The 15,000-nt window shown below is 48.1% G+C and overlaps 1 protein-coding gene across 1 annotated transcript in view; it reads right to left on the reverse strand.

Moving 5' to 3' along the window:
- Window positions 1-15,000, reverse strand: part of reln (reelin) — a 108,755-nt gene that overhangs the window by 27,979 nt on the left and 65,776 nt on the right. Inside the window, exons 8-23 of the mRNA XM_031565283.2 lie at window positions 14,609-14,660; window positions 12,454-12,550; window positions 11,449-11,689; window positions 10,808-10,947; window positions 8,948-9,099; window positions 8,599-8,714; window positions 7,766-7,974; window positions 6,610-6,738; window positions 6,262-6,371; window positions 6,015-6,081; window positions 5,579-5,812; window positions 3,490-3,651; window positions 2,922-3,158; window positions 2,342-2,534; window positions 1,112-1,224; window positions 221-358 (exon numbers count right to left, since the gene is read on the reverse strand). Of these exons, the coding sequence (XP_031421143.1) occupies window positions 221-358; window positions 1,112-1,224; window positions 2,342-2,534; window positions 2,922-3,158; window positions 3,490-3,651; window positions 5,579-5,812; window positions 6,015-6,081; window positions 6,262-6,371; window positions 6,610-6,738; window positions 7,766-7,974; window positions 8,599-8,714; window positions 8,948-9,099; window positions 10,808-10,947; window positions 11,449-11,689; window positions 12,454-12,550; window positions 14,609-14,660 (2,390 nt within the window). The remainder of the gene's footprint in view (window positions 1-220; window positions 359-1,111; window positions 1,225-2,341; window positions 2,535-2,921; window positions 3,159-3,489; window positions 3,652-5,578; window positions 5,813-6,014; window positions 6,082-6,261; window positions 6,372-6,609; window positions 6,739-7,765; window positions 7,975-8,598; window positions 8,715-8,947; window positions 9,100-10,807; window positions 10,948-11,448; window positions 11,690-12,453; window positions 12,551-14,608; window positions 14,661-15,000) is intronic.

Raw genomic sequence — 15,000 nt, forward strand, 5'->3', positions numbered from 1 at the left:
TTGGATGTTTATTCATTTTATAATATTTGTATGTTTATGGATGAATGAATAAACAAACACATTTGAATCCAACTGCAGGGGCTTACAGTGGGTTTCAAAATCTTCATTTCATATGGCAGTCTTTTGTAAACCTAGTACAACCTTTTCCAGAGTAGTATTGTTTTGTACTGATGTGTATGTGTGTGCATGAGAGCCGCTGCTCATGTGTGTTTGCCCTCACCGGCAGTGTCCGTGGTCGCACCAGCCGTGCCCGTGGCACATCTGTGGGCACTGCTGCCCGATGTAGATGTCATCCAGCGCCCACTCGTCCTGCTCACTGTAGTAGTTCTGAATCCAGCGGAACCGCGTGGCACTGGACCTGGAAAACCCCAGTCAAAACAGGGCATCATCAGACAACAGGCAGACGCCAGCTCACAGATCCATGAGGAGATTAGAGGGAGAGACTGATCATCGCTGGCATTTCAGTAACTGGGAACTTTATCAGTGGGAATGTAAATCCCAATGCAGACAGGAGTATGGGGAAGAATAAAAATGCACTGAGGAGCAAATGGTAGCCACAATGTCAGCCTATGCCAAGCTCCTACGCCAAGCTCTGACCTACGTGCATCATGTTCCTGTTGAGATCAGGTACTGCCATATGAATCAGAGTAATAGCAGAGGCTGAATATCTCTCTGCTGATGGAATGTGACACTCTTTTCACCCCCTCCCCCCATCTCAATATTTTGGTACATGCCTGTGCATGTGTGAGAGTGATAAATGGCAGATATATGGCACGCGCCACCACGTTTATGAGGGGTGTTAGGGAGGTCAGTTTGACGACGTGGTGACCTGCAGCGTGATTGCACGATGACCTCCACCCCCTTTCTTTAATCAGAGAGGTGTGGAGAGGCATCTTTAGTACTGATTTACAAGGCTGACCCCGTGACCTTTTATCAGGCAGAGAATTATGTTAGGACACCTTTATTTACAAAGTGGAGAGGTACAGCAAGGTGGGATTGGGGGCAATATTTGCTACTGGTCTTGAGAAGAAAGAATGTGTGTGTGTGTGTGTGTGTGTGTGTGTGTGTGTGTGTGTGTGTGTGTGTGTGTGTGTGTGTGTCTCTCACTCACCATGTTTTGTGGGGCAGAGGCAGGGTGATTCTCCTCCAGTTGCTGAACTCAGAGGGATGGTAGATGCTGGGCGCCGTGTACTCCGAGCAGCTGGGCATCCCTGGCAGACAGGCCTGCACCACAATCACCAACCACCACCACCACACAGTTAACACTCAGCCACAACCACAACCACAGCCACTACCCACCCAGAGAGCCGCGCCAAATCCACCACAACAGCAGGAATCACAGCCGGTTGGTACAATCAAAGTGGTACAGTCGAGAAGAGCTTTAAGAGTAAACCCATTTTTTGGGGGGGCTTCCAGCAGAGACGCTGACATTTCCTGATGAATTAAATCAGGACAGAAAGCCATGTACGGCGGCCGACACCAGAGAGGCTGGCGGAGTAATTTCCCGTTGAATGGAAATGAAGCCGAGGCAGCTGAATGAATAATCAGAGAAAAAAGCTGTCAGCAGCCTAGCAGCTTAGTCAACACAATTTCTGACACGGCTATCTGCTAACACGCTAATTCCTCTAACTGTCGCATATTAAGGGCAGGCTGCGCGCGAGGGATTATGAATGGAATGAAATGATCAATATTTATGATTAGGAATAAATCACACCCTCTTGCTACAATTAGCATATGATTGAATTTAGATTCTCATCAAAATTGCAGAATATTACATAGACAGGGTGATAATGGTTGTCATTAAACATTATACAATTCAATATGACAAGCGTGAAAAAAATGACCTGCATTAAATAATCAGTAAAAGTATGGAGTAAATATCATGCTATAATTGTATAACTGAAGAGAAAGCATTGAACGGTTGAGGTTTTGCAAGATTGAAACTAATTTCTGAAGGCTTGCATGTTTTGATAGGCTGGAAAAAAAATTATAATCTCTGCAAACATTATTTTGTATTTGAGATTTCCTTCTTCAGAACTGCAGCACCCATTTTCAAATGTGTCACTGTTCTCCTGGTGTATTTAATTTGTGTCCCAGGTTTGAAACCCTGTAAATGGTGATCTGAAAACTGTTTAACATAACTTAAAAAGCTTTGAAACAGTTGACATAACACAAGCAAACCATGTAAAATGAATATAGAAAAAACAGCAGTATCAGCATAAAAGAACATAAACTGATGCAGGTCTCTGTAATACACTACGCATTGCTGAGTTTGGTTTCTGATTTTCTAATCCAATTAAACAAGGAACTGAAAACAAAGGTTGCTTGAGTCCAGTCTTACCTCTTTGACCAGGTGCCAGGTGAGGCCGTGGTTGGTGGAGAACTCCAGGCGCACCTGCGTGTCGATGTGGGGCGAAGGCTCGCGGCCACAGCCCATGACCAGGGAGAACTGCAGCGTGTAGGACGCCCCGATCTGCATGGACTGGGTCTCCACGTAGCGGATGCTGGAGCCGGGGCTGGGCTCTCCAGAGAAACTGCAGAGGATTACAATGCTGATGATGCAATGCTAATCACGCCGCTCTAACCACACCGTGGCCGAGTCCAACTGAGTATGCCAGAAATAACCATCAGACTGCTTCTGTTTCTGCCTTCAGGTATTTCATGTTTGTGTGAAATTATGATTGTGTGAAAATAAGCAAGGGATTTTTCAAAAAAGAATAAGTAGCTCTGTGGTCCAGCCATCAGTTGAGATGACTATTGGTTGGCGTCATATGCCTATGTTCAAAGCATTAATCGGTCCTTCCTTTAAATATGTAATGGTTGGTAGAACTGATGGTAGAACAATACAGGTGTTTTTACATTCTGAATGTTTTTCCTTGGATTTCAGGTCGTTTAAGCTATCAAAGCGGTCTGAACCATACCTGAGGGTCCAGTCGTGCTCGCAGTAGGGCTGCACGTGGCCCAGGTAGAAGCCCAAGCTCTGGGTGACATCCAGCACGTTACTGAAGTCCAGGCTGATGGTGTTGAAAAGCACGGAGGTCATCGTGATCTCGTCCAGCGCCCACACGTCCTGCCCGCGCCCCGAGTGGTACGGCTGCCACCAGCGGAACTGCACCCCGAACTTACGGGCGCCAGGGGGCAGCTCCACAGAGACGATCCTGAAAGACAAACCATGGAGAGCTGAAGTGCCTAAAATACCCCAGGTTCGTTAGGTCAATTGAAGAAACTCGCACAGAACTATTTCTGTGAACATCGCCACTCATTAGTAAAAGACGGCTCTACATTAGCATGTACATGACTTTACTGGATCTTTTATCCTCAGAGAGTCATCTTCTCCTTCTCCTCATGCTCCCCCTGGTTCACTAACCTACTGACCTAAAAAAGCTCCACTGCTCTTCAGCTTCTTTATGGTCAGACAGACAGACAGACAGACAGACAGATAGAGTGTGAGGTGAGAGCTGTGTACTAGATGAGTGTGGGAGTCAGTACCTGGGCTCGTGAAAGCCCTGGTAGGCGTAGTGCTGCAGTAGGGTCCAGGTGATGCCGTTGTCAGAGGAGAAATGGAGCAACACGCCCTCACCAGGCTTGTCTGGAGCAGGACAGGAGCTCAGCGTGCTGCGACTGCCCAGCCTCAACGTGAACTGGAGATACCTGCGGCATGGGGAGGGAGAGAGAGAGAGAGAGAGAGAGAGAGAGAGAGAGAGAAGGACAGGAGAGAGGGAGAGAAAGTGGAAGGAGAGAGTGAGGGGAGGGAGAGTGACACAAAAAGTTTGGGAAGGAAGAGAAGAGATGATGAATGGTAAGTCAATTTAAACAGCGAACGTTTAGGGATATACGGAAACTAGAGAGGAAAACATAACCTACAGTGTCCAACAGAACTGAGTGCACCCCTGCATGTGTATAATGTATATATTATGAGAAATGGTTACACACTTTCATGGTGTGATTAATATGTGTATGTACTGTACTTCAGTGTGTGTATGTGTGTGTGTTTTCTTGTGTATGTGTGAGTGAGTATGTGCTTGCATGTCTGTCTGTATCCGTGCTGCGCCATGGCCGTCTCATATATGACTGGTGATTGGTGACGATAAGAGGAGATGGAAGGACATCATAGAGACGCCGTTATCCTCCCTCTGCCCTCTGCCTGGGCTCACCTCCCTCAGGTCCACTGCCCTTGACAGCATGGCTTAATTAGTCTCTCTCTCTCTCTCTCTCTATCTCTCCTGCTCAGTCTCTCTCTCCCTCTCTCTCTCTCTCTCTCTCTCCACCAGGTGTTCATTCAATCGGGAGAGGACGCTCACTTAAAATATGGCCATCAGATGGCACACAGGGTGCAGCAACAGGCGTCATCGGTCAATCAACAGAGATGCCATCTCATCGCACCTCTCTTTCTCTTTATCCATCTCTCTCTCTCTCTCTTTGTACATCCATCATCTCTTCATCTCTCCTCTCATCAGCAGCCCTCCCCACCATCAACATCCATCAGCCCCCTCCGGGATGGAGGGACAGAGAGAGAGAGAGAGAGAGAGAGAGAATGATAGAGAGAAGGACAGCGAGATGACAAAAAGGAGACGAGTGTCTGCAACACGGCTGGATGCAGTCAGCACTAGAGCCTCCTACTGAGGTCAGAGAGTTCAGAGACAGCTGAGATTCACTGTGGCTTCCCATACACACACACACACACGCACACACACGCACGCGCACGCACACGTACACGCACACGCACACGCACACGCACACGCACACGCACACGCACACACACACGCACACACACACACACACACACACACACACACACACACACACACACACTAAGTGTACTACTGACTAATGTGCATGCAATGAAAAAAGATCTTAATAATATAAATCAAAATATAATATCTTAATAATATACTATAAAAGTTTATGTACTGTGTAATTATACTTTTTTTTTAAATAATAATATTACCTCCAAATTATTGCCCTTCCCCCTGATACATCCTGAGTCACACCGGATTAGGGGGGCCCTAATGGACCAACCCTCTATGTTGTACGCTACGTTGTTATGGGATCGTCAGGATACGCAGGGCCCTAGGCTGAAGCCTGCTCTGTCTCTATGGTCTATCCAGCCTGGGCTGTGAATGTTAGAGCGTTCTCTGGTTACTCTCTTCGCTGTGTCTGCCAAGAGATGCCAAGAGAGGTTTTGGGGGTGTGGGAGAATGACTGAAACATCATAATTCAGTTTTATAGTCAGACTTATATGGAGTCTTATTTTACCAGCAACATGAAAATGCCTCCCACGCAGCGCACTCTGTATTGCTGGAGTGGAGTGCTGCACCAAGGCCAGTTCGTCTTTTCTTTCTCTCCATGTTTCTCTTCTCTCTTCACATCTGTTTATGTCTTCTTTTTCCTGGCGGCATCTACCCAATTCTTCCATTTCACTCCCACTTTTTCTCTCGCTCTCCATGTTTACCCCAATCTCTGCCTTCTCTAATCTCCCCTTAATGCGTTTTGTTTTCGTTTTAACATCTACCACTGCACTCTCATCGCCCCTCTCTGTCTCTCTCTCTGGCTCTCATCACTTTAGGCGAGTCTTCACCTGGCCTGAGAGCTGTCCAGAGGGGTCGTGACCAGGTGTCTCCTGCTGTCACGGTTGAAGACCAGGGCCTTGCCGCTGGCCAGCACGCCGCAGCCAAAGCTGACCTCGGCCCCGCGCAGCGACGAGAAGCTGTGGTAGGAGGAGAGGCGCGGGCTGGAGAAGCCCTCCGACAGGAACGCCGGGAACGTCTGAGAGGCCAGCTCACACGCCGGCCCACTGAAACCTGGATCACACCTGTGGGTGGAGGAAAAGGGTGGGGAGAGATGAGGGAGAGGGGTAGCGACAGAAGGAAAAACATTAGGACAGAGCAGATGATGAGAGTGGGTAAGGCCTATAATTAATGTCCATTATAGTAGTCAAATTGCAATAGAAAAACATTTTTTGGACAGTGAGCATTAGAGAGCTGACAGGGAGAGTCAGGTTGTTTTGTACACACTTGCAGCCGGTGCGAGAGCAGTGTCCTCTCCCAGAGCAGAACCGCAGACAGGTCGGTCCAATGTACACTGGAACACAGACAAACAGCAGGTGAGAACATTCATTCAGTTTGCTAGCCCGGTAGCGCTTCCGGACAACAACGTGGCTAAGATACTAGGAGGTAAAAAAGGGGCACGTTGTTGTCTCGACGTATTGTTTGAATTACGAGTCACACGAAGAGCCACGAGAGGGTCTCTCTCTCTGCTCACCGTTGTCTATGGCCCACATGTTGGCGGGTCCAGTGCCCGTCTGGCGCCAGCGGAAGCGAGTGCTCTCAGTCAGAGCTGCATTGGGCAGAGGGATGGAGATCCTCGTCCACCTATACGAAGACACGTAGCGATGAGACCAGGCAGAGGAACACAGGCAAACACTTGCCTCTGTGAGGTATATGGTGTGCTGTGTTGGTGAAAGTTAAACAAACACACAGGCACACACACACCACATGCACACATACATGTATGTACAACACACTACACTGAACACACACACACACACACACACACACACACACACACACACACACACACACTACACTAAACACACACACACACACTGACCCGCTGTAGTTCTCGGAGGAGTAGGTGGTGCTGTGGGGAAGGTGAGGCCCAGCACACAGGTCAGGCAGGCACTCGGTGTGGAGGAGGGACCAGGAGCGCCCGTGATTGGTGGAGAACTCCAGATTGACACTGCCACACAGAAGTACACACAACGATTACTGGGCCAGCTAAGACAATAAACACTACAGGGCTAGTCTATGGACATTTCTAAGAAGTACAGAGAGCAGACACATCCTCATCCATGTCATTGGTGCTCATAACTCTCCCGGTTGCACAGACTTAGAGGATGTTGCATCAGGCAGCAGGGCAGTGCTTGAGAATGCCAATCTTCGGGGGATTTTACATGTCTGTTTTATGTATGGGCAACCCGGAGGGCTCCACCAATCAAAACACTTGAGACGAGACGGTTGGAGGAGACGCAACTCAGCCCCGCTAAAAGCACGTAGACCTTTAAAGAAGTCTTGTGCTCTTGGCAATAAAGATGAGGCACTCCCTTCAAAAAACGGAAAAAAAAGAAACTGTAGAAAGAAACACTCCCATTTTATTCCCAGACTGAACCCAATATTTCAATATAGTGTTAACGATTCTCATGAATACAGTTATAGTTACTACAGTTACGAGTCACACCCTGGTGGAAAGGGGGAGAACTTAAAATGGTGCCTTAGCATTAAGCTCTCAGCAACAGGGAAGATCACACATATGCTTTAATTGGTATATTCATTTAATGAGTATGAGCATGCTCTTTTCCCAAACCCTTCATCACTTCTCCACTTAAATAGTGCCACAGTTATAGCTAAACATGGCACAGGATTAGGAGAGTGGGCTCAGATGGTGTGCTAAACAGTGACAGAGAGAGAGAGAGAGAGAGAGAGATAGAGAGAGAGAGAGAGAGAGAGAGAGAGAGAGAGAGAGATAGAATATTCTCAGCAAAAAATATTCTGCTGTACAATGTTGCCTGGCTTCATGTTGTGCAGTGACAGAGACAGAGAGTGAGAGAGAGAGAGAGAGAGAGAGAGAGAGAGGCAGAGAGAGAAAGAGAGAGAGAGGCAGAGAGAGAGCATTTTCAGGCTAAGTAAATATTGATACTGACAGGTAGAATTAGAGCCAGAGTCAAGTTCAAGGAAGAGAAACAGTTACAGAGAGGGGCACTGGGCACCTGTTGGCAGGCTGGTATGAGCCGCAGCCGAGGTTGATGGAGAACTGGGCCACATGTGTGTGGGCACCGGGGAGGACGGGCAGAAGTTGTAGGAAGTCTATTGCCCAGACGTGGCGCCCGGCTCCGCCGTGAGAGCGCTGCTCCAGACAGAACTGAGTCACGGGAGTCTGGAGCTCCGTCGGCAACGCCACCGACACAACGGCCGGAGACTGGGAGAGAGGAGAGGAGAGGAGAGGGCAGGAGGGCAGAAAGGAATAGAGAGAAAAACAGGAAGAGAGAGGAAAGAGGAATGTATAGATTGGTAAATATTACTTTTATAGTCACACTGTGTTCAAGTTGTATAGCAAAATATGATTTATCTACGTATATATGGTTTATCTAGATTCAGCTACACTGGTGCTTGATAATTATCTTGATAAGTTCTACCTTTGCAAACATCATTTGGCAATTACATTTCTTATTTAGCTATTCTGTCCATATTTGACATTTTACTGTAATTCTGTATCAAACAGTTGTGGAGGTCTGAGCTGTGTAGTGATTAGCTGATGAGATGTGCTGCGGGTGGAGAAGCGTGTGGAGAGAAAGCGTGTGGAGAAGCGTGTGGAGAAGCGTGTGGACAGAAAGCGTGTGGAGAGAAGCGTGTGGACGGAAAGCGTGTGGAGAGAAAGCGTGTGGACAGAAAGCGTGTGGAGAAGCGTGTGGACAGAAAGCGTGTGGAGAGAAAGCGTGTGGACAGAAAGCGTGTGGAGAGAAAGCGTGTGGACGGAAAGCGTGTGGAGAGAAAGCGTGTGGACAGAAAGCGTGTGGAGAAGCGTGTGGACCGAGGGCTCTACCCTGTAGGCTGAGTAAGGCAGCGTGTCCAGGAGCACGTGGTCCCTGCGCCCTTCAGAGCGTCCGAACAGGATGACGTTATTCTCATGGGACTCTCCTGGGTCACACTCCCCACCTCCTGTGAAAGACAACACACACACACACACACACACACACACACACACACACACAGACACACACACACACACACACAGACACACACACACACACACACACACACACACACACACACACACACACACACACACACACACACAATCAGCTGGGAGCACTGTCAGCACAGAACTGAATGACAAAAAGAGCCTCGCTCGTGGGGCCGTTAGTCTTGTGATGGACTCTGCTGTGAGGTACCCATGGTGAAGTGGAAGCGCAGGTTCCCGTAGGAGGTGGTGTCCAGGTACGGGGTGCACACCTTCCTCAGGCCCTCCTTCTGGAACACCAGGGCCGAGCCGGACTCCACCTCCCCACACAGGGCCCCGTACACGGCCCCCTCGATGTCCCACCTGAGGCAGGGGGAGGGGTGGGGGACAAAGTAAGCTTCAGCAACAACTTACTGTATGGACAATCCCACAGACCACATTATTCAGTGTTCACTGTTTTGCGCCGGGTAAAGGTAATTACTTCCGGCTGTAATGATGAAGTCATAAACAAGACAGTAATTGCATGGGGTTACACAGAACTATCAACAAGACACTCTGCTGGTTTGCAGTAATGAGGATGGAAAATGGTGAAATGTTTATGTACATTCAGTAATCATTAAACCATATACCTGTCAAAAGAAGCTCACACTTGCAAAATATCTCTCCCTCTCGCTCTCTCTCTCTCTTTCTCTCTCTCTTTCCCTCTGCACACACTTTCCAGAGCAAAAACATTTCACACTGGGGAGAGTGTGAAGTCTCCATCTCGCAGGTACACAGGCTGTTGGGGAGGCAGAGCCAGGCAGCGGAGAGAGACAGAGACAGAGAGAGAGAGAGAAAGTGAGAGAGAGAGAGAGAGAGAGAGAGAGAGGCTGGGTGGCCCTCCTGCTGCCTGCACATGACAGATGTAATACTCCCCCTCAGCCCAGCACATGCTAAACACACTCCCACACGTGGCCTCATTAAACACACACCACTACCCTCTCTGACTCTCTCCCTCGCTCTCTCGCCTGCTCTCTTTTTCTCTCCCCATGAATTTCACCTGAGAGCTGAACAGTTCGGCAGTGGATACACTAACTAGAGCTAATAAGCTGAAGCTGTCTAAAGGTTTATATGCAATTACAGTTTAGAACAATGTCTAGGAAAGTGAGTTGACTTTCTGTGGAAAGAGACTTTTAAATGTGAAAATGTGTGTGTGTGTGTGTGTGTGTGTGTGTGTGTGTGTGTGTGTATATGAGAGACAGAGAGAGAGAGAGAGAGAGAGAGAGGAAGAGGAGGAAGAGGAGGAAGAGGAGGAACAGCAACACCAGCTTGTCCAGGGCTTCATTCATTATTCCATATACTGACACACAATGATCTGATTGGCCACTAATGGCCTCTTCATCTGTCCCATGTCTTCATGCACCTCTCTCTCTCTCTCTCTCTCTCTGACTGACTGGTGATAATGACTACTGACAGTGCAGCACAATGTATACTTTACTGAAATATACTGAAATATGGAAAGGAGGCGGGAAATAAATGTAAATGCAGCAGTCATTATTCAGATGGAGGCAAACTTTAAAATAATATAACTCTAAGCTGTCTTCCCATCTCTCTAACCCTCGCCCCTCTCTCCCTCTCTCTCTCTCTCTCTCTTCCTCTCCCTCTCTCTCTCTTCCTCTCTCTCCCTCTCTCTGACGTGTCCCAGCTTCTTCTGCTGTCGTTCCCTCTGCGCAGCAGATGGTGTCACCTCTTTAGACAGGTAGGAGCTCTGTCACTCCTCCACAGGAGGAGTCACACTCAATCACGTGCCCACCACCTGACATATGACACATCACCCCTGACCGTGGCATCTTCTGCTCCCAGTCTCCCCACACACGCGCTCTCGTCCAATGAGCTCTCTCTGCGTCCAGCCCAGCTCTTCAGGACATGGGTATGGCTCGCACAAACCACTCACCCACGAACAGACGTGCACACACACCTATCCCCCTCTAAACACACACACACACACACACACACACACACACACACATCTCATCACTCACACACACACACACACACACACACACACACACACACACATCTCATCACTCACCCACTGGGTGGGTTCTCAAAGTCCTCCTCCCAGTAGCTGCGACCCTCCTCCCGGTGCAGGTCGACGTCCCGCGTGGAGGCGAAGCTGTGGCCCTCACCCCCATGGAAGTACATGGCGTTCTTCTCTGACTGGCAGGCATGCTAGCCAACGAGCAAAGAGAAAGAGACTGCTTAAGGAGGAGTTACTGGGATTTAAATTCTTTTTTTAAATCTATGTTTTTTAGCATGTGTTTGTGAGTTGTTATATGGGCCATCGTATAATAATAGTTATAGAATTGTTGAGTTTAAAGTAACACTATGCAGCAATTTGCCACGTTTTGAGGTATGCTTTTATAGGCAACTACTTTTGGTATCATCTTCAAATTAATTTTGATGGTACATGGTCACGTGAAGGACAGATTAATACACCTGTTATTCCCACTAGCCTTCCAGGCTTTGCATTATGTAGTTCTGTGGGCCGCGGAAATGTCAGAAAAGCTATCACAGGCTGCTGGTGGAGATTTGTAATTGACTTTTGTGATTAAAGGAAGAATATGGCATATGGTTGCTACCTCATCCTTATGTAACGTTCTGTTCACTTTCCTTGCGTAAAGTCTACATTAAATATCAAAGTAAAAACACAGTTTTCATATGTCAGCATACCTTCACAGTGGCACCAGGGAAGAAGAGCCAGTTGGCGGTGTCAGGGGGATCCAACGCATCTTCCAGCAGGTTGGGCCTCTGGGCGGCGTTGATCAGCAGCACGTTGTCCAGCCCCCAGCAGGACTCGTAGCCGTCGGGGCTGCTGCTCGGCTCCTGGGCCCAGCGCACGCGCACCCCCTCCTCTTTGGAGCCCAGCGGCATTGGCAGCAGGTGCACCACCGTGCTGCTGTTAGACGGGGCCCTGAGGGAGATGGAGAGAGAGAGACATGGAGAGAGAGAGAGAGAGAGAGAGACAGTGAGTAAGTAAATTAGTGAGTGAGTGAGTGAGTGGATGAGTGAATGAATGAGGGTGTTCTAGGCTGAATGAATCTGGAGGGTCTTATCTTCTTCCATTAAGAGAATAGGAAAATTACAGAAGAGAAATGAGCCAAATAAAACGTGAATGGAATCAGAAAAAGGTTTACCAATAGCAATTCTTAAAAAAATGAAATAGGAGATTTTGATAGAGGGTTGTGTGGAAAATGGAAAGCCAGGAGCATGCTCTTGGTAGTAAGCATACTTTATACAATGGGGAGCTGCAGATGAGAAAGAAAACCAATAATCTCATAGTACCAGGAGACTGAGGTATGAGGGTACATTAAGGGTGTGGAGGAACTAGGTGTGTTTTTGCTATCCACAGGTAGAAAATATCAGTGTAATCCTCAGACTGCAAACCTAGGCTTACACAAAAGCTAAACACAACGCTTACACCACGTTATGAAATTAGGCCTCGTCTAGCATGTAAACAGACACACTAAAGGTGCTCTTGAGCAACAGAGACGGAAATGAGAAATCAGGGGGAGGCGGTTTGTTACTGACAGATGGGGGGATTAGGAATGGAAGTCTGTGTGACGAGGATAAGAGATGGAAGGAGAGAGAGGGAGAGAGAGAAGGAAAGGGAGAGAGAAAAAGTGAGAGAGAGAGAGAGAGAGAGAGAGAGAGAGAAGAGAGAGAAGAGAGAAGGACCTGATCTTCTCCAGAGTGATCCAGTCATCTGAGCTGTTCAGGCTGTAGGAGACGATGATGCTGGGGTCTGAGTAGCTGAAGCGACAGGAGCCAGAGCCTAAATAAAGAGATAAACACACACACACACACACACACACACACACACACACACACAAAGACAGAGAATTGGTGGAACAGATTAATATGCTTACATATTTGTATGAGCGTATCTGTGTTTGCACGCTTACATAAGCAACTGCGTACATGTTCTCTGTATTTTGTGTGTGCATGGGTGTGTGTTTGTGTGCTTGCATGCAAGTCGGCCGGACACGGAGCAGACTTAACACACTCATTCCTCATGACTCGACAGCTCTGCGTATTAGCGTCAGCGCGCTAAGCCCCGCGGAGAGGAGGCAGCAGAGAAGGAAACGTAGCCTCCTCCGCCGCCGATGCAAAACAACGTGTCAGCTTTTTCGGCATCAATTCAATTTCCTCACTTGAGGCTGCCAGTGATCCACGGCTGCCCCCGGGGCCTCCCGACACTGAGCCCTTCTCGCGCCAGGCCCACATAAATGATGTCTAAACAGTGTCATGAAGGAGCCGGGCGAAGAGAAATATCTGTGTGTGTGTGTGTGTGTGTGTGTGTGTGTGTGTGTGTGTTTGTGCATGTGTGTGAGAGAGAGAGAGCGGCTTATGGTCTGTATGGAGCTAAAGCAAGGAAAAAGGATGAGCAAAATGCTGATCCATGCTTTAACAGGGACCGCCCCTACTTTAGGCCAGAGAGAGAGAGAGAGAGAGGTGGAGAGAGAGAGACAGAGAGCTGGAGAGAGAGAGACAGAGAGGTGGAGAGAGAGAGACAGAGAGGTGGCGAGAGAGAGAGAGGGTGAGAGAGAGAGAGAGGGTGAGAGAGAGAGAGAGAGAGGAGATGTGCCCTCCAGCAGAGATGAGTGGAGAGGTCGGAGGTCAGAGGGGACTAATGCAGACGTGTGCTATCGGACTCCAACAGGGCTACGCTGTGGCAGCTCCAGATAACCTCTCTCTGCTCTCATGCAGTATGTATAAGGCAGATGTGCTTCCTCATCTCTGCATGGTGTCTCAAGAGGCAGACTGAGAGAGAATCCTGCTGGGTTTGATGACCACACACACAAGCATTTACAACAGTGGTCACTGGGAATGCACGCGCAAACAGAATTCAGTGCTAAAAATGCCTTTTTGCTGAGAGGATGCCTATGTGTGCAGTTGTGTGGGAGTTTATATGTGTTGGTGCATGTGTGTGTTTGTGCGCGTATGTGTGTGTGTGCGCGTGTGTGTGTGTGTGCGCGTGTGTGGCTGTTGCATGCGAAGTATGTAGGTGAGAGGAGACCACAGCAGAAAAAAAAGAGGGAGGAACTGTACAGTGCACATAATGGACATGAAATATAAATTACTTATAAAACCTTGCTTGGTTCTCCTGGGTGGCTTTCTAGGCTCTCTTTAAATCATGCATTAGAAGAGAGAGAGAGAGAGACAGAGCGGAGTATCTGTCTCAGCAGCACCTGCTACTGACACTTTACAGAGCACTGACACTTTACAGAGCTAACATGACTTTACTATGACGAGCCACTCAGACATTACACTGTAAGTAGAAGTGTAGTGTAACTCATTAACAAAGGTCATGAGTCTTCACTTAGAATAGATCATGTCCATTACACACACAGCATGAAATGGCATGGTGTCTTACTGGCGTTTGCCATTAACTCAATTCTACAAGTTGTGAGTTGAGTTGAGTCCTGGCTCAGAGAACAATTTTGCTATCTCTGTCAGTTCTTCATAAATGCGATGCTAACGGTAAAGGCCAACGCCAGTCATGGAATGCAAAACAGCCGTTAACGGTGCTACCGTCAAAACGGTGAAAACAAGTCATTATTTAGCAATAGTTTGAAGCATTGCAATAAGCTATCACAGGTGCATCAGGGCATGTGATACTTATAACTGGTAGAATGCAAAGATGATTAGCCAAACATTCCAAAGCTGTGTAATTAGCTTTAACCTTTGTAATTTCACCAACATGTTTCAGTAACACCTGTGATTATCAACTCTACGTGGTGTCCACGGGAACAAAGGGGCTGTGCTAAGTAGCCTAAACCTTGACGTTACGTCAGCCGTTGAGGCCGTTATGCTCGTTGTTGCTACTCACCAAGCGCAAACTGCAGGACGGAGGCCGTGCTGGTGTTGAGAGGCACGCTGGTCTGGAGAGGAGAGACAGAGAAGAGTGAGGTAACAGAGCCGGTGTGTGTGTGTGTGTGTGTGACTTAGCGCTTAATGTGGGGGGTAGACTTACTTAGCGCTGTTTGCGCCTCGCGTGTGCTAATGTGGTAAACTGAGATAATGCCAAACAGCTGCATCAAAAGGCTGGCATCAGAGCAAAGACTCACGAGAGTAAACACAATTTTGTGTTTCATCGCATGGATATGTTGTATGCGTGTGTGTGTGTGTGTGTGTGTGAGAGAGAGAGAGAGAGAGAGAGAGAGAGAGAGAGAGAGCATGTGTTGTTGGCAATTCTCTTAGGGATCAGATTAATGGATACAT

Source organism: Clupea harengus, chromosome 3, assembly GCF_900700415.2.
Source record: "Clupea harengus chromosome 3, Ch_v2.0.2, whole genome shotgun sequence".
Classification (NCBI taxonomy): Eukaryota; Metazoa; Chordata; class Actinopteri; order Clupeiformes; family Clupeidae; genus Clupea; species Clupea harengus.